The sequence below is a fragment of the Rhamphochromis sp. 'chilingali' genome (genome assembly GCF_963969265.1).
Source record: "Rhamphochromis sp. 'chilingali' genome assembly, chromosome: 16".
Classification (NCBI taxonomy): domain Eukaryota; kingdom Metazoa; phylum Chordata; class Actinopteri; order Cichliformes; family Cichlidae; genus Rhamphochromis; species Rhamphochromis sp. 'chilingali'.
This window is the reverse complement of record NC_137943.1, coordinates 19,018,291-19,043,383: the sequence shown is the minus strand read 5'-3', so window position 1 is coordinate 19,043,383 and position 25,093 is coordinate 19,018,291. Positions and strand designations below refer to the sequence as shown.

General features: G+C 39.5%; 2 protein-coding genes across 6 annotated transcripts in view; one reads left to right on the top strand and one right to left on the bottom strand.

The window, feature by feature from the left end:
* The window catches only part of LOC308383319 (phosphatase and actin regulator 1-like), a 49,549-nt gene extending 31,159 nt beyond the window's left edge, over positions 1–18,390 (bottom strand). Inside the window, exon 1 of the mRNA XM_080861198.1 lies at positions 18,221–18,390. Coding sequence (XP_080717324.1) covers positions 18,221–18,332 — 112 coding nt within the window. The 5' untranslated portion in view covers positions 18,333–18,390. The remainder of the gene's footprint in view (positions 1–18,220) is intronic.
* Positions 18,391–18,940: 550 nt separating this feature from the next.
* On the top strand, positions 18,941–24,462 carry LOC308413133 (NAD-dependent protein deacylase sirtuin-5, mitochondrial-like). 5 transcript variants are annotated; one of them, XM_080907948.1, is made up of 10 exons: positions 18,976–19,221; positions 19,347–19,371; positions 20,209–20,313; positions 20,625–20,758; positions 20,965–21,190; positions 21,861–21,948; positions 22,056–22,109; positions 22,894–23,017; positions 23,177–23,292; positions 23,461–24,462. In XM_080907948.1, coding segments are annotated over exons 2-10 (921 nt in total). In that variant the 5' UTR covers positions 18,976–19,221; positions 19,347–19,370; the 3' UTR covers positions 23,534–24,462. The 5 variants fall into 5 exon arrangements, with proteins under 5 accessions (XP_080764075.1, XP_080764077.1, XP_080764074.1 ...); XM_080907949.1 differs by lacking the exon at positions 19,347–19,371 and having other exon boundaries at positions 18,941–19,063; XM_080907951.1 differs by lacking the exon at positions 19,347–19,371 and having other exon boundaries at positions 18,963–19,004.
* Positions 24,463–25,093: the final 631 nt, after the last annotated feature.

The window sequence follows — 25,093 nt, the reverse complement described above, 5'->3', positions numbered from 1 at the left end:
TTAAAGAAACAAACAAAGGGAGTTTAATCAGTGATCTGAAAGCAGAATGAGAGGGCTCAACCTGAAGAAAAGAGGCATTATGATGCCCTTTCTTCAAATCACAAATTCCAAATAGCTACGCCCTTGATCCCCAAAGTTACTGTTCACATTCTGGAATAATTGATAGTATTAACAGGCGGTTAATAAGCCTTTAATTGTGAAAAAGATAACGGGAACCCCACGGCATTTCCAAACATGTTTCAAAGCAGCGCATGGTTGTGAAGCTGGGGTGGGGTGGGGGGTATCTTTGATGTTCCTTCAATGAGCTGCAGCTTATTCCACTGACATCAAAGCGCTCTCTGAAATGAGGGACAGAGTCACGCAGATTTACTCACACCACGGTGCAATGCAGTAGTTGCTCTTAGTTGCCTCTCTTTGGTGCAAAGTTTGTTTGTTTAGCAGATAACAGGGACAAAATTATCTCCCTTACTATGCAAGGAAGATAACATTGCACCAAAGTGTGACTCTGTACAGTACATGCGTGCTCGCTATAGAACGAGGAGCAACAGCCCTGATAAACTCAAGAAACCTGCGTTGCTTTCTTCCTGTGCCGGCCTGATAACAGCATTCACTCTGTTTGCTGCCGCCCAGCCAAATAATTCTGATAGAGGAACACAAAATGCGCTTAAATCAATAGTGATGTGTGCCAAGACTCATGCATGCTAGCCTGTGTAATTCATCCTCAGCTTTTGTCTTACAAGAAACAAATCAAAGGCAGGCTATATGTCGGCTGCAAGGAAAGAATAATAACGTGTGTCAGTGTTGTTATGTAACTACTGTGTGACGCAGTGTTGGTCAGGGCTTCACATGACTCACTTTTAATCAGCTGACCACAGTTCATGCCTTTTGTGACGGGGTAAAATGTTCTCTTTTTGCTATCTTTCATGAGTTTTTGTTGTTTAAATGTTTGATTTCTTTCACTTGTTTCATTTCACTGGTAACTGTCTATGACAACTCTAGTTATGGATCTTGGGTATGCATTGGCTCCATAGTTATATTCAGCTTATTGGGACTTGTTCTTGCATAACCCCACTAGTGTTCGCAGTGACATTCAATAAAAATGACACACCACGTTGCTTACTGTTCATTACTTTAACTGAACCACAACCATAGGGTTTTAATTCTTTTTTTTATTTTTTTATTTGGCTTCCATCCATCCATTCAACCGCTTATCCAGTTCAGGGTCACGAGGAGCAGAAGCCTATCCCAGCTGCCATAGGACACTAACACAGTGTTCCATGCATTTCAGCATAAATCTCCAAGATGACTGTGACTCTTAAAAGAAAAAGACTTTCATGTTGATGACAACATACCTGACACTTGTCACAAACTCTCACAATAAACTTCAACTGTCAGAATAAGCTCAGGTACAGCTGCTGAGAAGTGTCTGCCAGTCTATTCCGACTCATGCTCCTTCTGATAGAAATGCTGGCTCACAGCACTGTTTGCCAAGGAGTTTCAGTAAATATTAGTTATCTGCTTTTTTCCCCAAAAACTTGTGAGGCTGTGTAAAATGTAAACAACATCAGAATGCAATGCTTTGCAAATCATTCAAACACTATTTATAACTGACAATGCAAGGTACAAAACCAACATATCAGATGTTTAAAGTGAAAAATATCAACGTTTTTGGGAAGAATGTGAGCTCATCTTGAATTTAATGCTAGCAACCCTCAAAAAATGGTACAGTGGCAGCCAAACACTAATTTTCAACCTAGATCTTGTGTAATTTGGCATAGCATGGCCTTTTCTCCCTGTTTCCCTTTCTCAAGAATGGTTTCTTGACAGCGATCCTTTCCCTGAGATCATTTCTGAGCAGCTTCAGTGAACAGTAGATGGATCAACTGAAGGTCCAGATGTATCTCTCAGATCCTGTGCCAGGTATTTGCTGGATTTATTCCTGTTTCTTACGATATGACTTTTTGATACTGTTCATCTGCTATAGATAGTTTTCAGGCCTTCCAATTCTTCTTTTGTCCTCCACGTGTCCAGTTTTTGCCAATTTGAAAAAAATAATAATAATAATTTAAAGACACACTGCACACCACACATGCTGAGCTATCGCAAGTTTTCAGCTAATATGTCTTTGGGAGTCACCTTGTAAGTACAACCTTTTTTGCTGTTTTTTTTCCTCAAGACAGAGTTTTGTGACTCTGTTTATTTCATATTTTGGATTCTGGTTCAAACTGGTTTCCATGGCTGCTTTGCAGATTTTAGGCTAAACAATCTTACAACTTCCGACTGAGCAGCCTGTCACTACAAATCTGCTGTTCCCATTCTCTGCGTATCTCTCTGTCTCTTCCCATCTGTCATTCTCTCACTGCATTATTATCTGCCTCGCTCACTCATAGTAAGACAGCACCACATTTCCTTGACACAATCTAGAAGATAAGATGATAAAAGTGCAGCGCTTTGCCTTTTGCACATTTTTTTTAATTTGCCACGGGGAAAATGTGAAGGATTTTATGGAACCGAATCTCAACTCTTTTATGAAGTTCCTGGCTCCACCTTCTGAATTAAGCCATATCTTTTTTATCGCAGGCAACAGAGTAATGTGACATGATTATGTAAAAATCCACAGACAGCAACACGTGTGAAACAATGTTAATTTATTTAAAACACGAGCACTTGTTATTTTGTTTGTTTTTGTAATAATTGTGCAGATACTAACCAGCTCAGCCACTTAAGCCGACAGAAGTGTTCATAGAAATGGTCACTAAGTGTCAGGGATTGTGATAACATGCCTGTAACTACCCTCTAGTAAACTGAAAATAAAAAGCTGCTCACTTCTCATTTCTGTCATATTTCATTTCCCTTCTTGTCTTGTTTATGTCTCCATAATCTTTCTTTATTGTTAATTAAACTGATAAGTTTTGAATGAAAGGTGCTGCCAGGATATGCTACATGTGGTAGGTGAAGTTAAATATAATTTACTCACTTGCATAAACTTAACAAAAGCAGCTGGGTAATTGCTTAAATATGAGTATTACTCACAGTAAAAAAGACTTTAGAAAAGTACATGCAGGTGTTACATTCTGCACTGTGTTGACACTGCAATCTGCTAGAAAACAAAAACAGAAGAACCTAAAATGAAATCATTGCAGTAGGAGGCATCCACTGCAGAGCTGCCCAGCTTTTTCCATACAATAGTCTTTGCAATGCTGCCATCTAGTGGGGTCAGTTGGCATTTTGCCAACTCTAAATTCAAAGCACAAAAAATATTCAGTTTCGTCACCAAACATTTACACTGTGCAGCGACATTTATGGACTCCAAATGTTAAAATATCACGAACACTGTCTGTAATTGGGGGAAATATGATGATTTAACCCTCTCGCGTGCACGTTTGTGCGCCAAGACGCAGTGCGCAGAGTTACTTCCAAAGGAGAAGCGATGTGCTTCTGACCACCGGCTTCCATATTCCAGTTTTGCCATAGCTACGACGTTATTAGCAAGCAGCCATCTTCATCGCTAAATCAGGTTTTGTTAATTCAATTTTGTCCACTACAGCGCAGTGAGCGAGATATTAAAGGTAAGTGTTCAACACCCAACTAAGCATCAATAAATGCCTAAGTTGTGCGAGGTGATGCAGCACTACAGTGAGTTTCTCCCGTTTGCAAGTATCCAAAATCCTTCTGCTGTTTCCATTTGTGCTGCTCGGCTCCCTGCCTCCCTGTTCCGTGCTTCTTATCGTCCCTCCTCTGCAGCTTGTGTCTGCAGCTCAGTGGGAGATAGTGAAGCAGGGAGCTGTGATGTACTACGCTCTGCTGGAGGAATTCATTATCACAGTGCTGGAAATAGTGCCTGAGCCCCCCCCCCCACACACACACAGCGTACAGCTAGTTACCATGCACTGTACGTGCAAGGTAAGGAGTAAATACGAATATAAAATAATAATACCCAATCTTGATGAAAACGTGGAAGGGGCCAAATTACAAATTACCTAAATGGACAAATAAAAGATAACTGGCAGTCATTACCAAGCCCTCACACTCTGCAACATATTTACCTTCATAAGTAAGTTCCTAAACTGTCTACTGCATCTGAAAGGGCAGGGGAAGATGGCTGGCTGAATGGATTAATTGGTAATAAACGTAACAGTGATCAGTAATGATAATCAAGCAGCCATTCTGCATAATTACTGGCAATGAGTAATTCCCTTTTAAGTGTCTGAATAATTTTTCTACAACCGCTTGGCTGATAGTTTGACCCATTAGAACTAAAGAAGCAATAATCCTCAAAGGCACAAGAGCAAGCGTTGTCGATCACGTACTGCGCTACCACAGCGGACTGCACATTTTTATATGCACATCAGCACAAAAGCAGGCCTCTCTGCTTTTCTCCTGAATCTTGTTCATGGTGTCGAAACATAAACAAATATAAAGTGAAAGCATAGTTTTCACGCCAGATGAGAACAGGACCAGCGCACGCATTTCACACATTCACACTTAACATGCACATTTCCATTTTGACCTCCTCAGCCAGCTAAAATTGAACAACATATGCCACCAGGTGGTGCCAGAGATGTGCCTCAGTGTGGATTTCAGATCCAGTTGCTCTGCCCACAAACTATCCAGTGTCAACTGAGCAGAATGAACAGCCACTTTACAGAGCAGGATTCAGGGGTAGAGGCTCTTGTTAAACACCTGTCTGTCTTATATTTTTATATCTTTCTCTTTGTAAATTCTGTTGTTAGAAAATCTTCCAAATGGAGCTTGGCCCTAAAGATAACTCAGCTCTGCTGGCTAGATTGAAAAAAGTCACATTTTAATCTGAAGAAGTTGGTGCCAGTACCTGAAAAACAATGAACAATGTCAAAAAAAATAAAATTATTATATAAATACATATGTCTTGCCATATGCTTGTTAGCAGTATAAATCAACCCAGAGCCAAGTAAAGATGAGGGCAAAATTATTAGGTATGAAGTGAAAAGGTTTTGTTTAGAATATCCCAAGAGCTTGTTTAACAAAGGAAGGGATTTTCAGCATAGCATTTCCAAACATGGTAGTTTTCTTTAGAAAGCATAAATTACTTCTATTTGCACACAATAACAGAATTATTTCAGAAAAGAAAAATGACCATAGTCAATATTTTGAACCCCCCTGAAAAACTGACATTTTTATAGTAGTGATGTGCTTTAACTTCAAGTGTTTAAAGCTTGTGAAACGTGAGACATACAGGTTTCACCTTTGATTAGAGAAAGTGTTGTGCCAAAAACCAAAGTTTGAATGTGAGAAAAACAATTGTTGACACTCATAAAGGAAGAGGTGGATATAGAAAGTTATCACAGCATTTCTGAGTGTCAAGAAATGAAGTGAGAAGTATCATCAAGGAATTAAAGAGAGCCACACAGTACAGAATAAGACAAGCAGACGTAAGAAGCAAAAGATATCAAAGTCTTTGAAAGAAAACTAGTGAGAGATGGGTCTACAGACCCCACATCATCTGGCAAGACACTAACAAATGACTTAGCCAATTCAGGAGTTGTAGTTACAGAGCAGACAATCATTAAAAATGTGCACAGGAACGGACTGTGAGTTTGCAGACCAAGAGGAGATCCACTTCTGCAAAAGAGGCATGTTCAAGCCAGACTGAAGTATGCTAATGACAACCTGGAGCTTGTCCTTTGGGCAGACAAAATTAGAGCTCTTCACCCACAGAGACACTGCATATGTTTGGAGAAATAATGGAGAGGCATACCACCCAAAGAACAGGTTGCCTACAGTGAAACATGGTTGGTGGGAGTATTAGGCTGTGAGGATGCTTCAGTGCATCGGAAACTGGGAATCTCATCAAGTTGGAAGGGCTCATGGAGAAAGAATATGTGAAGATTTTGAAAAAAAAAAAAAAAAAAAGTTCAAGCAGTCAACAGAAAAAACCCTCCTATTATTTACTATAAACCTAATAAAATAAATGTACAGTCACTGGATAGCAGAGTATTTATAAATGTGCAGAAGTATTGCAAGGAAAGTTTTTTTTTTTTTTAAATTAAAACCAATACTGGACTTACTATATTTTACATAACCGTGTTTAGAGTAAAACAACAACAACAACAACAAAACTATGTGCTTATGTTTTTACTGAATATTGTCACATCTATAACTAGTAAGTAAGTGTAAGTCATTCACTTCCCTGGGAGCCATTCAAAGGCATCCTGAGACAAACATTTAGGTCCAGAAGTTTTTGGGCAGTAACACATTTTCTTTTGTAGTTTTGCTTCTGTACACCAGCTCAGTGGATTTTAAATCAAACAGTCAAGTTGTGATTGAAGTGCAGACTTTCAATTTGAATTGAATTAAAATTCAGCTTTACTGTTTTGGAATTACAGAACTGTTTGTACATAGTCTCAAATTTCCAGAGGTATCAATGTAATTAGACAAAATAACTTAATTTTTAAATTTAGGAATTGTTTTTTAATATTTGGATGAAAATCCTTTGCAGTCAATAACTGACTGAAGCTGAGAACCCATGTACATCACCAAATGCTGTGTTTCCTTTGTTGACATGCTATGCTAGACCTTCACTGCAGTGGTTGCTTGTTTGTGGGTCTCTCTGCATTCAGTAATGTCAGTGACTGAAAATCACACTCATGCTCAACTTATTGGGTTGAGGTCACATGTTTCAATTGTCATGAGTTTCAAAAATAAATGTTTTTGGTGGTTAGGTTGCCATTTTTATTCTACAGCTGGTTGCAGCTGAGTCATATCAGCAACTAAAGTTGGACAATGATGAAGGCCATGGCTGTCATATCATGATTCATGTGTATTGCTAAGGATCAGCAGAGGCATAACTCGCTTTGAAGTGAGTACAAAAAGGAAAGAAAAGACAGCCTTGAAAAGATAAATTCAGAAATGATAAGGAATGTAGGGCAGCAGCCTGTTGTTTTGAGTGAACACCAAGGAGCCTCCGTTGAAGTAACACTTCAGCCTTTTAATGAAGGCTAGTCAAATGACAATACAAACAAAAATAATAGTTTTGTCATTTACAAACTCAGAGGAAGGCAACAAGAAACCTTTTGAGTGTTTTGTTCATGGCCAGAGTTTTGGTTCCGGTAGCAAACTAAAAAGGCACGAGATGACTCAAAAGATTTTGGTTCTGAGTGATAAACAGAATTGGTTGCTTGGGTTCTCCTAGCCAAAGTATTTTTTGTGAGAAGATAAACTTACATCCTAAGCCAACAATTTGTATTTGGAAAAATTATTCTAAAAAGTAAAAATGAGCTACCATCAGTGGCTGTGGCACCAACACATAACAACTCTTCAAATTTCAACAATATTTAAAAGAAGACCAGAAGATTTGTGTGACAGCCAACAAAGTTCTACTACCCTAACTCATCATCCCAAACAACAACAGGCCAAAACAACAAGTTTTTCTAGAGTGAAGCAGGACCTTCAAATGTTACAACAGTGTCAAAACCTGCTGCATTTGTGGGATTTTTTGGTAAATTACTTCTAACTTGACAAGACACACTAGACACCTCTCAGCGCAGAGTCCTTGTCATTGTTCTTATTGCTGGAAGGATTTTGATAACTATGAAAAATGCGAGACATACAAAGAAGAAGAATGAATTTAAATGGAATGAAAAAGAAACTGTAGCAGCTGCAGAGGGCCACTTGGTTAAATCTAACACCATCAAGAGCACCATGTGTGATTAGAGACTTTCAGAAACTCATGTAAGACACTAATCCAAGTCAAGTTAGAGACTCGTATCCCTGATACTTTCTTGTGGTCGTGCAAATTGGTTTGATATGAGCAGAACAACAACAAAAAAGCGTACTGGTGTGCTGACTGCCAAAATGTTACACAAGCCAGGACTACTAAAGGATCATGAAAAAGTTCACACTTCATATCTCTCGCTTATCTAATTCTGCACCAGACAAAGAAGACCATTCTCACTGTGGGAAACGGTTCAGTACAAAAGACTGTTTGATACACATATGGTGAAGCGTACAGGGGGGCTACCCATGGTCCATCTGCAGGAAGAAATGCTATCAAAAGACATACCTCAATCAGCACAAACATGCAGGACCGGAGCACCCATTTGTCTGAGATGTGCCAAAAGCTTTACAAGAAAATCTCACCTCTGTGACCACAGAGAAAAGGTACATTTGGAAGTCAGTCCTGTGGACGTATTGAAACTACTTATGATTTGTTTTCAATCTATAAATAATCGTCTTGTGTAAATGCCTGAAAAGCTCTCATATAATATTTCTGCACTGTATACATGACAAATTTTATAATCCATTAACAGATTTGCACATAAACTAAAACATTTAGTCTGACAATGTGAATGGTTCATTCTGCAGGGATTGTAAGTCTAAAATATGCAGATCTCTGGAAGATTTCTCCAAGAGCTCAAGAAACCCAAAGCTGTATAATTTAACAAGGCGGAGCCAGACTCTTAATTGGAGTGATTCTACATGAATTCATTCCAAATGGGAAGTCACAAAGACTGCTTCCTGTGAAGTGCACATCCACAAGGGTTATAAAGTGCTGAATTATCTTTAATGACTTACTCACAGCATGAAGAAACCTAATAACTGTAGAGCAGAAACAAAAGTTAACAGCCGACAAGTCAAATGAATAATTTTTCAAGCAAATTGTCTGCATGGTAAATTTGAGACATTACTACTCGAGGTTCTGAAAAAATCTGAAAAACTGCATTGTGTCCTTAAAAATGGATGATTTCATCAGAGCCAGGGTTCTGAATCATCCTCAGTTTAACAGCCTTCTCACTAACTAAATGACATTACACGTAACGTGCTGTACTTCACCAAATTAAGTAACAGACAAATCTGTATATAACAGAAATATATTTTCACTGTTTGTTTACACGCGCACGTGCGCGTGCACACACGTATGGGTCCTCAGTTATTTAGAAAAAACAAAAACAAACAAAAAACAGGACATTTTCTGTAAAAAAAATGGAAAATTGTCCACTTGATGAGCTGCAAATCCTTTCTTTTAAAGACTGAGACAGTCAAATCGCTGTTCACCTGTGTTAGGCAACTAATGATTTTTCTTGTATCAGTCAGTTGATGAAATCAAAGGAGCTTGCAAAGAAAAGCGTCTGGACTTCTTTAAGTTGCTTGAAGACGTTTCACCTCTCATCCGAGAAGCTTCTTCAGTTCTAAGGTCAAATGGTGGAGAGTCAGGGGGGTCCTTTTGTCCCTATGTGGGGGGATACTCCCACTAGGTTTATATCTGGGACTCTCCACCATTTGACCTTAGAACTGAAGAAGCTTCTCGGATGAGAGGTGAAACGTCTTCAAGTAACTTAAAGAAGTCCAGACGCTTTTCTTTGCAAGCTCCTTTGACTACGATGACCTGGATGACTGAGAATCTTCACAGACAGTTGATGAAATGTTCATAAAGCTCTTGCGAGCAATGTATCTCTTTTATGTAAATGACATATTCAGTTAATATACATATTTTTAATCAGTAACTAACACAGTGAGCTTTCATTAATAGAGCTTTGCAACACTTTTGAGTGTATGAACATTTAAATTGCAAAAAGTGAAAGTTGCACCAGCAGGGAGCAGTGGTGCTCCAAGGACTGCCCTAATTTCATCTTCCAGAGGCAGACTGTAATACACTGACATATCATATTCATCTCCATTATAATGATATACATTTTCACACATCCTCTCTTATGAAATGAAGACAGGCAACAGGCTTTAATGACTGCATCTTTCAAATTTGAAACGATTTTTGGACAGAACATTGTGCTGCTGAACATTTGTATCTGTCTTTTATGGTTTTACAGGACAAACACACGACTTTGTAAAACTTTCCTTACATTGGTTGTCTAAACCATCAGCCTCTTCTGTCCCAGGGTTTCAGGTTTTCCTTTTTACTGTTTTTTTTATTTGTCTGTCAAGTAAATAATTGTGTTGCTATTTGATAAATAGCAACTTTTTGTTTAAAATCTCTTGTTGTAAGAGCACATTAGATGTTAATCCTATTTGTGGTGATCGTGGCTCAAGAGTTGGGAGTTCGCCTTGTAATCGGAAGGTTGCCGGTTCGAGGCCAGGCTTGGACAGTCTCAGTCGTTGTGTCCTTGGGCAAGACGCTTCACCCGTTGCCTACTGGTGGTGGTCAGAGGGCCCGGTGGCACCAGTGTCCGGCAGCCTCGCCTCTGTCAGTGCGCCCCAGGGTGGCTGTGGCTACAATGTAGCTTGCCATCACCAGTGTGTGAATGTGTGTGTGAATGACTGGATATGTAAAGCGCTTTGGTGTCCTTAGGGACTAGTAAAGCGCTATATAAATACAGGCCATTTACCATTTAATAAAGCTAGCAGAAAGGAAAAGGACAGAGTACCTCATATTTCACTACCAGCACAGAGTCTTTTGTAATACAGTTTGATTATATTTGTAAAAAACATCACAGTATTTGAGAGCAGGTTAGTGGAAACTGAAACAGAAGAAATTCCACAAAATCAAAGCAATCCCCAATGAGCTCTGCAGTAATTAGTGGCAGGCAGACTGTGCCACTCCTCTTGGATGTTCTTGCTGTCTGTGTCTGCAGACGCTCTGAGTTTTCTCTGACTAAGTCTTTCATCTGTCATTCTCTCAGAGAGCAGCGCACTACAGAGGGGGCGCTCAGCTAAAGAGCTTTGGTCCCCTCTGGCCTCTTCTGGCTCTGATAAAGTTAAGACGAATATCATTTAGTTTCAGGCACCGGTAGCTCAGTAATATAAAAAAAACTTCACATCAAGAATTTTCCTGATTGCTGATGACCTACTGAATGACCGCTGCCACATATTTTCAAAGTTTAAGGTGTAACGCACTACAGTGGTGCCTGCATTATGAATGGCTGAGTGACAGGACAATATCTTTAATTAATCATAGTGACTCTGAATGTCCCAACAGAGGGATAACAGCAACAGTGAAAGGGAGGATTTTGCAAAATGGTACAGAGAGCTGGCATGATGGTTTGGAGATGGTGGTGCTAACCAAATTGCAGGTGGTCGAGCTGAAGATGTTACTTTGGAGAAAAGTTTAGAGAGGCAAGGCTGAGATGGTTTGTGCAGAGGGAGGATATACTAGTAGTGGATATACTGGACAAAGGTTGTTGAAGGTGAGTTGTTGAGAGTTACCAGGCAGGAGGGAAAGAGGAAGACCACATAGGAGATTCATGGATTTAGTGAAGGAGAGGGTTAGTGCGGAAGAATAGGAAACTAGGGACAAGGTGAGATGGTGGCAGATGTTATAATGTGGCAACCCATAAAGGGAGGAGCTAGAAGAACAACTACAGTATGGATGAAAAACCCACCACTGTGTTTCATATTTTTTTAAGCACTGATAAAAGCAGTCTATATTAAATTAATATAAACGCTTCTGTAAAAGTGTAATGTTCTTGTACTTGAATGTTTTAAAGCTCACATGTTGAGAATTAGTATGTGATTACACTGTAGCTATTTGTTGTTAATAAACAAAGAATAAAAATGATGCAGTCTATGTTCTGCTTTGAGGCATTTATTCATGGTGTCACTTGAATTTGCTCTGCCGGGAGAGAATGAGGTGGTACAGTACCCATCTTGATGTTAACGCTAGAAATTGCCAATGAACCTAACCCTTTAAAGCCAAGTGTATCATATTTGATGCATGACATTTTGTGAGTTTTTGTCTTCTACATCAGCAGCGTGATCCTCCCCCGCCTGAAAAACTGAAATCAACTGCCTGATATAGCAAATAGGATTCCAACTGAACAAACTGAAACTCATATATGCAAATTAATATTAATTTTTGTAATTAGTCAGAAGGTTCACTAAACAATCCATTTTCAAAAAAAATACTTTTAAAAAATATTTTCTTATTTCATGGATCAGGCTTTAAAGGGCTAATCAAAAAAGGAGCATTATTTAGCTATAAGAGATCCTTCTTACATTTGGGAAGTTGAAGCTGGGCTGTATATCCATATACACATATATAACATATACAGATGTTGACAGTTGATGTTTTAAAAGAATATATTTGACTTAGAAAACAATATAATGGCAGATTGCATACTGCCTGGAAAATGCAGGCATGATTTACAATATTGTTTTCTTAAGGAAAACACAACACCTTTTTATTTCATTTGAATAGTTTCATTCCAAAATAAGCTCTGCACTATAACATAAAGTAACTGCTGAATATTATTTTAACAAAAATTTAAAAAATGCCTTTTTTTTGGACTACATAACAACTAATAATCCAAAAAATTATTCCATCAATATTTTTGTTGGAATAAATATTCACCTAGTTTAAAAATATTTGTCACAATATAGCTTAGGTTTACCATTAGAAAAAGGATGCAATCTTAAAGGAGGGCGAGTGGTGCAATGCAGCTTTGATTGAACTGAGTCCCAGGTTTGCGGCAGTGTTGAGGGGATTCTTACTCTGTGAAGACACTTACTCAGCAGAAAGATCCTAAAGGGCTGGTGCACTCTGGGAATTGCATTTGTGACACCTGTATCAAATTTCTGTCTTCATACATTCGCCTTCTCCACTTAACAGATTACACTGTACGTCTCTCAACTGGCTGACACCATCTGCTGAGAACATACATTTTACTGTCACTGCAGATAACAGGGATATCATCCACCCATCCATCTCCTGGATCCTGTGCGCAGTCTACGCTTGTGTTTTGCATTTTATTCCTTCATACGCAAAGTCATTCGATGCATGTGGCCTTACATTCTTTCAAAGCAGCATTAGAGAGTAATAGTGATTCAGACAGGGTTCTCGAGTCTAGTAATAATTGGTCCTTGGCCATGCTGCCTTTTTTATTGCAGCGGAATCCTTACCCATCTCTATCCAATGTGCATACACACTTACTATAAATAAAGCCCATAAGTACATCATCGTGCTGCGTTCTTCGGCTTGCGAGGCTTTTTGAAAAATGCGTTATTTCTCAGCTGGCATGTGGAAAGCATATCACAGCCAGAAGCCTTTTCCACACTTAAAAGTGTGACACGGAGAGGGCGAGAGATGAAAAGAAAGTGAAGAGAGAGAAAGATTGTTGAGAGAGAGAGAGAGAGCTGCAGCTTCCTGCAGGCTGTCGTAGAAGACACCTGCCTGTCTTTTAATTTTTTTTAATTTTTTTTTTTTCCTTGAGAGGTTGGCAGGTGTTCAGGCCAGGTGACACTGATGGTTCTCTGATGGTTCACGGAGCAGGAACATCCAGTAAGAGTTCTGGATATAGCTTTGCTATTTTCTGCTCTCATTTACCCACTCATGTATTATTCAGACCCGAGATGCTTCAGCACAAGAAGGCACATTTGCAACCAAATAGAGAAGATGGGTGCCTGTTGTTTTTTCAGTCTCTCATAAGATGGTCTAAAATGTCAGCCACGCTCTGTATGCTCGTGTTTCAGAAATTGCAATGGGGGCTATGCGATAAATCACAAAAGACAGAGATTGAGAACTGATATAGATTTCTTGCTGCTTATTATCACTACTTTGTTAAACACATTCGCTAATTCCCTCTAACGTCTCTACAGACAGCTGAAGCATTTCAAATTCTACAGCCTCTGCACTTATTTCAGCCCCACTAGGTCATCAGAAATTCACTTTTCCTTTTAAAAAAAAAGGGCTGACAGCTTGAATTGATGATTGCTAATTCTGGTGGAAGTTGTCCTTGCAGTCACCTTTTACATTAAACTGGCTTAGATCTTCTTCTGTGGAAACAAATATGTATATTTAAATGCTGAAATAGCAAAAGGTAAGACAAAATAACTGCTGGCATCTTGCAAGGAAAACTACAGTTACATTTCTCCAGTCCAGTACAGACATACTGTAAAAGCTGTCATGTAAACCCAGCTGGCGAGCAGAGCTCTGCAGCAAAAATTTGCCCCGTCCCACCATGCATCTGTGTATTGATTGTACTCTTTAGGACAGCAGGCACTGCAACACGGAAAGAGAGAAGTAGAGAGCGGTGGGTGGTGAATGAGTTGAATTTGGCTTTTTTTAGCTTAATGTGGTTGCAGCACAGAAGCCAGGCTCAAACATCAAATTGTGAGACAGACAGAACGTGTCCAAGTGAAATGTTAACGCTGCTTCTCTTTGCGTCTTTCCACGTTTGGCTGTACATCTGAATTTGCAAGAATGTCTAGGATGAAAAGCCTCGGCATGCACATTGTGCACAGGCAAGACTGCAAATAAATATTAAATAAAATTTGCACAAAAGCCGAGGAAAGTATCCCAACATCTGCAGTGCAGCCAAGTCTGAGTTTATTTACATGCAGGCCAGGTATAAGAGCGGGAGCTCCAGCCTCCAGGCATCCCCACACAACATCCAGCTGTTTGCCATAATTAATATTTGTATAGTGGGTGTGCTGAGACTATTGTGGGGTATGAAAATCTTTGAAAACTAGGTGAGGAAGCTGGACTGTGTGTTAAGTCTAGAAAAACAGAACAAACAATGTACACCCACAAAAATATCTAAAGATAATAGTGGGAATCCAAACTGCCATAAGCAGGATTTTTGTACTAAGTGTTTATGAAATGATTAGCTAGAGGCAAGCTCTGTGTGGATAACATTTCAACACATCTCAACAGTGTGACAAAGTAAGAAAAGTGAAAAATCTATCTACTCCATAATATCAAATTGTGATTTTATCAATGTATTCTGGTATTAAAACAGATTGTATCTGACAATAGAAATATGGGAATCAATTATTTTCAACAAAAGGAGAAATGAGGGACTGAGACAGAATGATAGGTTAATTGTGATGGAAAAGATGTGAGAAAATCCAAAGAAGTCTGATCAGTTATCAGAGATATTTTAGTAGAAAATCAGAAGCGCCAGCTCCTTTTAACTGGGAGACTTTCTTGTGTGAAGCAGACAGAAAACAGATGGTGCTGTAGTCGAGCAGCTGAATGATAAGCGAATAAAAAACCAACAAGGCAAGCTCTTCCAGTTAAACAATGCTGTGTCAGCTGGCAAAGCGCTAACAAAGAACTGACATGTATGCACACTTTGTCTTCACGAAAGTTTACAGTGAAACGAATGCACGAGCACAAATCTCTGTTTAGTTTTTTGTTTTTTGTTAAAAACCCATAGACAGGATGCTTAGCTAAACAGTGATGATTCTCTGTCAGCTCACAGCTGCTATCCCAGACACCACGCATGTCTGTGTGTGTGTGTGTGTGTATGTGTGTGTGTGTCCTAATAATATAAAGCATCATGACAAGCGGTACAGACTGGAATCAGTCTTGACACATAGGTCAGCCGTCTGTCAACACCTACACCCCCTTTCGTGTTTTATCGTTGACAGCAACGCGGTAACTGATGCCTTTATGTTATTATGTCTGTGTGCAGAGCCATTTAACTGCAGGGCAAATTAGATAAGTGCTGGCTCTAAACAGGTCAGTGCAATAAAGCCATGTTTCATACGTGAACCCTAATTCCATTACAAACCCTTAGAGTACCTCTTATTTGTAAGCCTCAGCCTTATCTCTGTAAAAGTCAAAGTTACAGCAAAGACTGGGGACGCCTGATCCATGCATGGGCTAGCTAAACCTACTTTTAGTCTTAGGGGATAAAGCAAGACAAGATATGAACCTTCAGTTCATCTTCTAATGATCGCACAGATAAACCTTCCCAGATAAACTTTGCAGACATGAATGAACACAAAACATAATAATCCCGTACAGGATTAGTGGTGTATTGATTATAATCTCATTATGCTCTCTTTCATTTATTAAAGGAAACAAAAACAACAACAACAAAAGCCAAAACATTTGTTTTTCATTTACCATATTTTCTTTCTGTGCAGAGAACTGGGGTGTGTTTAAACCATTATAAGAGTTTAAATGCATGACAGGTAACTATTCAATGTCTTGCTGTGAACTACAGAGAGATAATTGCTTAGTACTTGCTTCACATACTTGGCAGCCCTGGTCATTTATCTTTATTAAGCACCTGGGTGCACAAGCACAAGACTTTTGGTTTCCTTGGCAATAAGCAAGCTAAATCCTGCTCCACTTCTACAGGTGGAAGTGAGTCAACAGCACTGTTGTACAATTCGCCCCCGTACCATCTTTATGCTTTGTGTGAGCTCGATGGTAGAGTAGGAAAATAAAAATGAAGCACAGAGACAACTGACAGTGTCATGTCACTGACAACAGGCTCGTCTCCACAGGCCAAACACTCACTGGTGAAAGCAAAATAGACTCGAACTGTTTCTTTTTTCCCCTCTTTTTCATATGTCAAGAAAAACACAAGTGAGCATCCGGTGCTGCCTGGGCTCGCACTGCACACCTGGGAGCTGTCAATACAGCTGCCGTGCAATGACAAGCTGCACTGGAATCCAAGCTGTCCTGATGTGAGACTGCACATGCTCCGCTCTTCAAGCATAAAACTGCATAAAATACTCTTAACAAGCGACCATTAACTGATTTCAAGGTTTGGCTTTTCAAATAGGATATGTACTTTGTTTATCCCAAAAAGCTGGGAAATTACTTTGTTGCAGCAGCCAAAACATGTAAACCAGCCTTGAAGCAAGTATTAGAAAGGTGGGAAAAGAAAAAGCTTAATTTAACTGAAAAAAGAAAAAGTAAAGATCTGAACAAATCAAAATCTAAATATAATACAATCTAACAAAGGACTTCAGGGGTTGTGGTATGAGGCAGGAAAGATTTTCTTTATGGGAGCATTTTACTGCTTATTTTTCTTGTAAAGGACTATGATGATGATGAGATGAGAAACACTTTATTTATCTTACATTTGGGAAACAATGATGATAATGATAATAATATGTGAATAATATGTGTAGATGATTTTCTTCCAAGCAAATTTCCTGTATTTTATGAATGTCTTACTCTTTGAGATTTGGAAGTGTTGCTCGGGGTGATGGGGGAGGAATTAAAGGTGCCACATTGGGTATTTTCACTCATTTTTAGGACACTTTGCAACCAAATGATTCATTGATGAATTACTAACACATGATTTCATAATGACGCGACACTGCTTTATCACTGTTCAAACTTCTTCTCATTAGCACAGTAATTTCATCTAAAGCCATCCTTTATAAAGATATTTGTGATATTCAGGTGAAAATATGTGCCATTGTGTGGTAGTTTCAAATAAAGAAAGGATCTTTTGAAAGCTACAATACATGGACATCTGGCCAACATCCAAACCTTACACACTACAGACATGGCAGCTTCAGCACCCTATACATTTTGCTGAGTGGATGATGGGTGTGATGCCAGCAAGCTGATACAGCAGGACAAGAGGAACTTCGCCAGCTTATTATATAAAAGCTTTATGAGAAAAGAAAAACAGCAGGGCATGTGATTCAATTAATGAGACCAATAAGAGAAAACCACATTTTTGGCTGTGATACAAAACAAGCTATCAAACATCCTTCATAGTAGGCTGCTAACTGGCGTGACTGTGATGAGATCTGTCGCCGAAACAGACTGTTGGATGCAGCTTTGTAGTGTATCATAATCACACTGTAGTGCAGAAGATCTGAATCCGGTTGACTCAGTCAGCATAAAATGCCAAATCACCATGGTAACAGGGGATGCAACACACTTTGCACAGGGTGATGGAGACGGGAGACTGTTCGCCACCAGCATCATCTCGGATCAATGACAGCTGTTTATAATGCAGTGATTAGAATCCGAGAGAGAGAAATACATGCAGGACTTCGGACATCCCACCTGATTTTTTGTGCACCACAGCCAAAGCTGGGGCTACTACAGGGTCACGTTGAAGATTTTTTTTTTCATTATTATGTAACTGCGTTGAATTACAGTGGTAGCAATTACCAAACGCTGACGAAATCAAAATCCACACGAGACTGCTATTTAAAGCTATGAAATAAATAAATAAATAAAAATGTAAAAATCTGTATATTTTCTGTATTCTGGAGTTTTGCAGCGGACACCATGCCTCAGCGTTAGTCTACAAAGTTGCATAACATTTCACTCACATTTCTCCCTCCCTTTCAAAAATATCTAAAGCTACCCATTAACAGATTTTGAGGATTAAATCCCACACCCCAAAAAACTGTCCTACAAATCCACACATTCTGTGGAAGCTCATTCGCATAAAAACAGGAGCGTATTTTAGACCGTAATCTCCTCACTCCACCCACATCATTGAACGACATCTGGAAAGGGGGACAGAAAAAACATCCAACAAGAAGATCTGAGAGCATGACGGCTGGATGGATGTGCTCTTACCTGTCCGCATGCTGGAGGAGAGTCGTGCTTCTATAAGATATGGTGTTTCACTCTTGGAGCGGAGTCTCCTTATCGGTCTGCGGTCTGTGCTGTTGGCTGGAGTGGTCGCCATCAATTTTCACCCAGTGTCCAGTGGAGACTGCTCTGGCCGACTGGGGGCAGATGCAGAACCACGGCCACTCTCACACGCTGGGAGGTAGCTATTGATGACGGGAAGGAGCGAGAGAGCGAGAGAGGGGGAGAGAGAGAGAGAGAGCAAAAGAGAGAGAGAGAGAGAGAGAGAGAGAGAGAGAGAGAGAGAGAGAGAGAGAGGCGTTGGTGGGTTATGACATGCATACACTACACAGTGCGAAGGGATATATAAAGCCATGATATGATCATTTCATTATCATTGATCAATTCAGATTTTTTCACATGTAAAAACTGAAACATATAATCTCAAATTAGAAGAGATTAGGACTTTATAGGTTACGATGTATACAATTATATTACGGTTAAATACATTTGTGCTGTATGGAAATAAATATTTTTTTCGAACCAAAATAATTACTTATAATATATCTGAAATAATCTTATTTGATAAAATCTCTATCAGTTTGTCAGAGCTTTTATTTTTTTAAGCATAAAAAGTTGAAACCACTGAATCGTTAAACCTGAGAATGAATGAATCATCTTGAATGAACTGCAATTTCGCCAACGCGCCAGCAGGTGGCGGTCACGCTCGCGAGTACTATTTACGACAGTTTGATACGTTTACGGCTGCTCACGATAATCAAGCGTACAGGTAAACAAGAAAACTCGTTGTGGCACTCTGCTCTGATAGAAGGTTTATATCGCAGCGAGGTGAGCACAATAAATGTATTGTAGCAAGTTTATTTAAAACACGCTCATATTTGTAGTATCAACAGATACATGTTCGGATGGACTGGCTACTTCCTGCTTATTTGACAGCGAGCACGATTTGATCCCTGTGGCTACTCCTCCCCCCGACTTTAAAACGGGTACATGTCGACGCAGCCGATGTTTGGAGTTTGTTAATGAGTTTGCAACTTGTTAGCTGCAGTTAACAATGTCTTCTTTTCATTAATTCATCGGCTGAAACGCTTCTTTGGGTTATTTTTGGAAGAAACGCGCGACAAAGAGCCGCAGCAGTAAGTAGTTGTAACGTGTACTCGGATTGTGCAGAATCTTTATAGCCTTTAACGCCTAGATTAGCTTAAGCACCTTTTGACATGTTTTTTTAACCTTAGGCTTGACATCTCGTTAAACGTAATAGGTAGTTTATTCAGGTTAATGGGCACTCACTTTTGTCATTTTCTGTTATTTTCCGTTGGCCTCAAAGTAGGAAGAACTGGCAACCTTCTTTGGGTTTAATACGCGACATTCGCGTGTCTTATCGGGGCCTAAAAAGGCAGGCTATCTGAGTTACGTTGCAGCTGTATTCATTTACGTGCCTTTTTTGTATTTATATTTCACTGGCATATAAAGCAAAACAGGCACTGAATTTTGCATTTATTGTCCTTTCGGAAGCGCCATTTGTGTCTTGTGGCGACTGTCAGATAAATACAAGTAAAGCAAAACAATAAGTGCTGCAGCAAAGTGAGCGACTCTCATATCAACTGGATTTGTTCATCAGTTATGCTACAAGGTCTAAAAGACCTTCCTCCTGATGGCAGTATGATGTATTTATCATGTGTTGTGACACATCACAGAGGATGTCTCACCCTGTCACACCACCCAGGACTCCCAAAGCTGCATCATACTGTTTTGTTGCTGACCTGTAATCCATGTTTACGTGGATTACACCACTTAACCACCAGCTACACATACACTTCCACTCACTGATGTGCTATGATTTAGATCAAAACCTCTTTTATACTGTGCTTAAACGGTGACTCTTACACTGTCCCTTCAAACATCTTGTGTGAGCATGCGTGAGGTTACACATTGGATTTTCAGCCTTTTTCTATCTTTATCTGGTCTTCCAGTGACAATGCTTCTCCGAAATCGAGCTGTCGTTGCTCTTGGGCTTCGAATGTGCTCCTCTCATGTGACCAAAGGACCGCTGGCTGATGCAGTGAAACACAGCTCAGGTAAAATGAACACTTGTGCATAGTACTACATAGTACAATGTTTGAGTTACATCATTCTGTGACATATAGAACCCGAGTAAGAAGTCAGTTCATGAAAAGCAAACAACTAAATCCTGATGCGCTTAATTAAGAAGTAGGAAGTGCATCACGGTAACTGAAAAGAAGACAGGCTGCTTGATTCTATCGAAATTAAAATGATTATGTTTTTTTCTTAACTCATCTGGGTATCATCATTATGTCTGAAGGGTTTCAACGCTTGCAATTGTGCTTTCTGCTCTGATGTAAAAGTAGTTTTTATTATATTTTCCTAGACATGTCTGAATTCCGTGAGGTGTTTTCCAAAGCCAAGCACATAGCCATCATAACAGGAGCTGGTGTAAGCGCAGAGAGCGGAGTACCAACCTTTCGTGGAAAGAATGAGAAGTGGAGGAAGTGGCTGTCTCAGGTAACTCATAAAGAAGCAGCACACACTTTTACATGGATGCATTTTATTTTTTCTTTTCTTTTCTTATTTCATTTTTATTTTATTTTTTAGGTTGTATTTGTGTTTTCCCTTTCAGTTAAATATGCCTTTGGATTGTGCATTTTGATGGCAGCCTTCTGACCTTTAAAGTCTGTGCTTAAAACACAACCATGTGGATCTGTCCTCAGGACCTTGCAACGCCAGAGGCCTTCTCTCGCGACCCGTCTCGAGTCTGGGAGTTCTACCATTACAGAAGGGAGCTTGTGATGAACAAGAAGCCCAGCGCTGTCCATTTGGCTTTAGCAGAATGCGAGGCTCGGCTGAAGAAGCAGGGACGCTCTGTGGTCATCATCACTCAGTGCATAGATGACCTGCACCGTCAGGCTGGGTCCAAACATGTGCTCAACGTTCACGGTGAGGAGCAGAGCAAGTGACAACAGATACAAAATGCAAATAGCAGCTGTTTAATTTCATTACGTGCAGGATTATGTAAAAACTACCAGGAGGAATTATATGAAACTTGGTTGCAAGCTGGAGCATGACAGCATGCCTTGGCAGAGAACTGCACTGTCAGAATGGCCTTGCTGTTTTTGTGACTCACTACCTCCATGTCTAGTTTTGTGTGCTAATATTAAAAGAATTTCACTCTATAGGTATCTTCAGTTTCACACTCAGTTTTAAGTTCTGAAATTGAACAACTTTTCCAGTTTGTGTTAACAATGTACAGTCATCCTAAAACAACTTGTGTAGATATTAGTGGAAACTTTGACAGCGCTGTTGTGGTTTCGCTGGGATATGGAAAAATCTGATTCATAGTGGTTGGTCTCTCAAGCCCACAGATTTAGTCAGTAATTTAATGTCAGTGGAGAAAAGTCCAAGAAGTGTCCTGCTCAAGTGTTAAGTTGGCCTTTTAGAGGAACATTTTGACTGGCTTCTCTATTTTCATACTGTTTTGAGAGTGGCCAGAGTGCTAAAACGTTTGACTCACCTGCTAAAATCTTTCTTCTGTCTGTTCCCACGAGATGTTTTCTGTGATCCCAGCACTCTAATGTGCAACAGCTGTGTTTTCTGTGTGTAACTGCAGGCAGTCTGATGGAGACGCGCTGTATGAGTTGCGGTCATGTGTCAGTGAACAAGAGAAGCCCCATATGTGCTCCCTTAAAAAACAAAGGGTGAGTAACAGAACCTTTGAAATACCAACTCTTACATTGATCAACATAAACCTCCAGCATGGGTGGATCACTCTTTAACCCACAGTCTTTGCTGTATTAATGTGCAGTGACCCTGGCCCAGATGTTCCTGATGCCCAGATTCCTGTGGATAAGCTGCCAAGGTGGGATTACTTTCATGCCATATTAATAACACTGACAGACAGATTTGCTAAGCTTTTTGTTTTGCATATACTGTAGTCGGTCAGACGCAAAATTAGTTTCCTCAAATTCTGTATTCTGCACCAGTCTAATAAGCAAACTTATTCTAATTGCATATGATTATGCAAACACTAAGCAATTGTCAGCTTGGCTGTTTATGCACTGTGTGACGTTTACATATTTTTTTGTGTAATTCTGTGTGCCTCACCGGGAAATCTTTCTCCCCTTTCGAAAAGCATGTGCTTGTTAGAAAGGAAACAAATATCAAAAACATGGAATCTTTTTAATAAGAAAACACAATAGCTACGAAAATGCACACTTAAGGGAAGCATGCCATCTGCATTATTGTGAAGGTTTAGGTTACCCATCATCTCCACCCACCTCCGGTGACCCTGTTGTCTCTTTGAGCTGCTGCAGGCCTGCAGGTTTTTCCTGCTGAATGAGTTTAAACTCAACTCCAATGTTCCTGTTAGTCAGGTCAGTTCTTCCACTGGGGGGCAGCAGTGCGCTATAAATACTTCAAATCCAGTTTTGCTTATAGGTGTCACTGAAAATATGGCTGAAAAGTTGCACATTGACATCTCCTGAGAAAACGGCTTATTCTTAGATTTTATCATCTTTAATTATCAAGCATTTGGCTTTTCTGGCCACATCTTTGTCAGTGTGGATAGAATTTGAAAAAGTATGAGACCATTAACATGAGGACTTTATACTGGAGGAAATGAGGTTTTATACTGCTCTTTGTAGGTGTGAAGAAAGAGAGTGTAATGGTCTTCTGAGGCCCAATGTGGTGTTTTTTGGGGAGACGCTGGACTCTCACATTCTTACCAAGGTGGAAAAAGAAATTGAAACCTGTGATCTTTGTCTCGTGGTGAGTCATTTTAATTTCAATATGCACGTGTGATATATACTGTATTCTTCCTGTGTAGTATTGTCATGTAACACAATATTTGCTAAGAAATTACTCGACCTGTGTTTTTCCCATATAAGTTGCCACTGGAGGTCATTGTTGATTGTTGTTTTCCTATAGGTGGGAGCATCTTCTATTGTTTACCCAGCAGCCATGTTTGGCCCTCGTATTGCATCCAGAGGTGTTCCAGTGGCGGAGTTTAATATACATACAACACCGAAATCAGAATATTTCATGTAAGTCAGTCAAATAACACAGTCCTCATTAAATAAGATGAAGTTAGACCACCTACATGCCCTTCAGACGTACAATTCTCACCTTCAATGTGTTTCTCTGTGTGTGTGTGTGTGTGTGTGTGTGTGTGTGTGTGTGTGTGTGTGTGTGTGTGTGTGTGTGTGGCACAGGTACCATTTCCAGGGTCCATGTGGAACTACACTGCCTCAAGCTTTGGCACAACATGAGTCAGAGGTTTTTTAAAAAAAACACCAGGCTGACTTTTTCAACATCAGTTAGATTCAAAAAAACAAAATAAAACCTACAAGCCAGTGCAGCCCAGACATTTCTTAGAAATACTCCAAATCTCTTTAAATCATTGTAGCTGTTAATGTGCTTTAAGGTATTTTGTAAATCATTAAGCTTCTTGACAATTTTTGAGATGAATTTCTTAATACTTGAAAATGTAGCTCACTAACTGGAATCAGATCATGATTTTTTTTATGTTACATGATATCGTGTGAACTATGCAGCTTAAAAAGGAAAGGGAGAACATGCATGTAAAAATCAAAACAAAAGTCAGACATCAAAGGGTATTCTTTCATAATGGATGTTAATGAGAAGATCATTAAATGTTAGCACTGTTGTTCTCTAAAATGAAGCTGTAGATCAACATATTACTTCTGGTAGAGTATTCCACTTTTCTCTTTCTACCGCATGAAGAGATGTACAAATCATAATATAATCTAGTGCCTTTTCAGACTGTTTACACAACCTTGACCAAATGCTTGCTTTAAGTTTCAAGTACAAATCTTTCAATGTTACAGAGATTTATTCCAGTGTACAGAGTTTGCTGTTGACCAAGAACAGAGAGGAAGTGAAAAATTCAGGTTATGCCTGTCATTTACTCTCTATGCTGGGTAATTGTGTTTATTATGACATGGGTCTTGTTATGTTACATGGATTATCCATCATGCATTTGATATTTTTTTTTATATACTTCTCAGTGTCTGTATTACAAAATGATGTGTTTCATCTCTTGGTGGGACGTGTCTAAAGAACAAAAACATCTTCTTTGTCCAAAACGATACGCACAATGTGTCATGATGTATTTCAGTAAGACTGCCAATACCTTTATTAAAAAACTCAATACAATAAAACACTAAATTGATATTTGGTGAGAGCTTATTGTGTTGATTTTAAAAAAGTCATAAATGTCTTTGGTGAATGGTAAATGGGCTGGTTGTTGTATACCTGTTTCTACTCCACTTCAGCAATGTAAAGCCTTGGTAGGTTACAGTACCGGGCATAACGAACCACTTGGCAAAGGAAAGGAAAAAAAGAATCTTTTGGCACTTTGCTACTGTTGCAAAAACAGGTTTGGGGCTGCATTTCAGTCAGTGGTGTTGAAGATATTGTCAAAAATGATGAAACTAGGAACACAGAAAAATACCATTTGTATCCATTTTCCTAGCAAAATACAAGGAAGCTACTCTTGTAGAGTCCTGCATGTGCAGAAAGTGAACAGTAGATGCCAGCGTGTAGCTTTCTATCTCAGATGTTGCTTACATAGTGATGTATAATTCTGCACTGAGAGGGATACGGTGGGAAAAAAAAGGCCTCTCAGATTCGGCTCTTAGCATGCATGAGTGAGAGGAAATGCAGATTTAAGTACCCCTAGGCCATCAGTGAACCCAGAGTTGTTACGACTGAGCTGAGCTGAGGAAACGATATCAAGCTCAATCATAATGCTGCTGAAAATGGAAACAGTTTGAAGTGGAAAGCAAGGCGACACAAGGTGGCCTCTGTTGTCCAAGCTGATTT

Coding starts and splice junctions, on each gene's coding strand:
- LOC308413133 (XM_080907948.1), top strand. Junction 20,314..20,624: donor TGCAGTGAAACACAGCTCAG/GTAAAATGAACA, acceptor ATATTTTCCTAG/ACATGTCTGAATTCCGTGAG. Junction 20,759..20,964: donor GGAGGAAGTGGCTGTCTCAG/GTAACTCATAAA, acceptor ATCTGTCCTCAG/GACCTTGCAACGCCAGAGGC.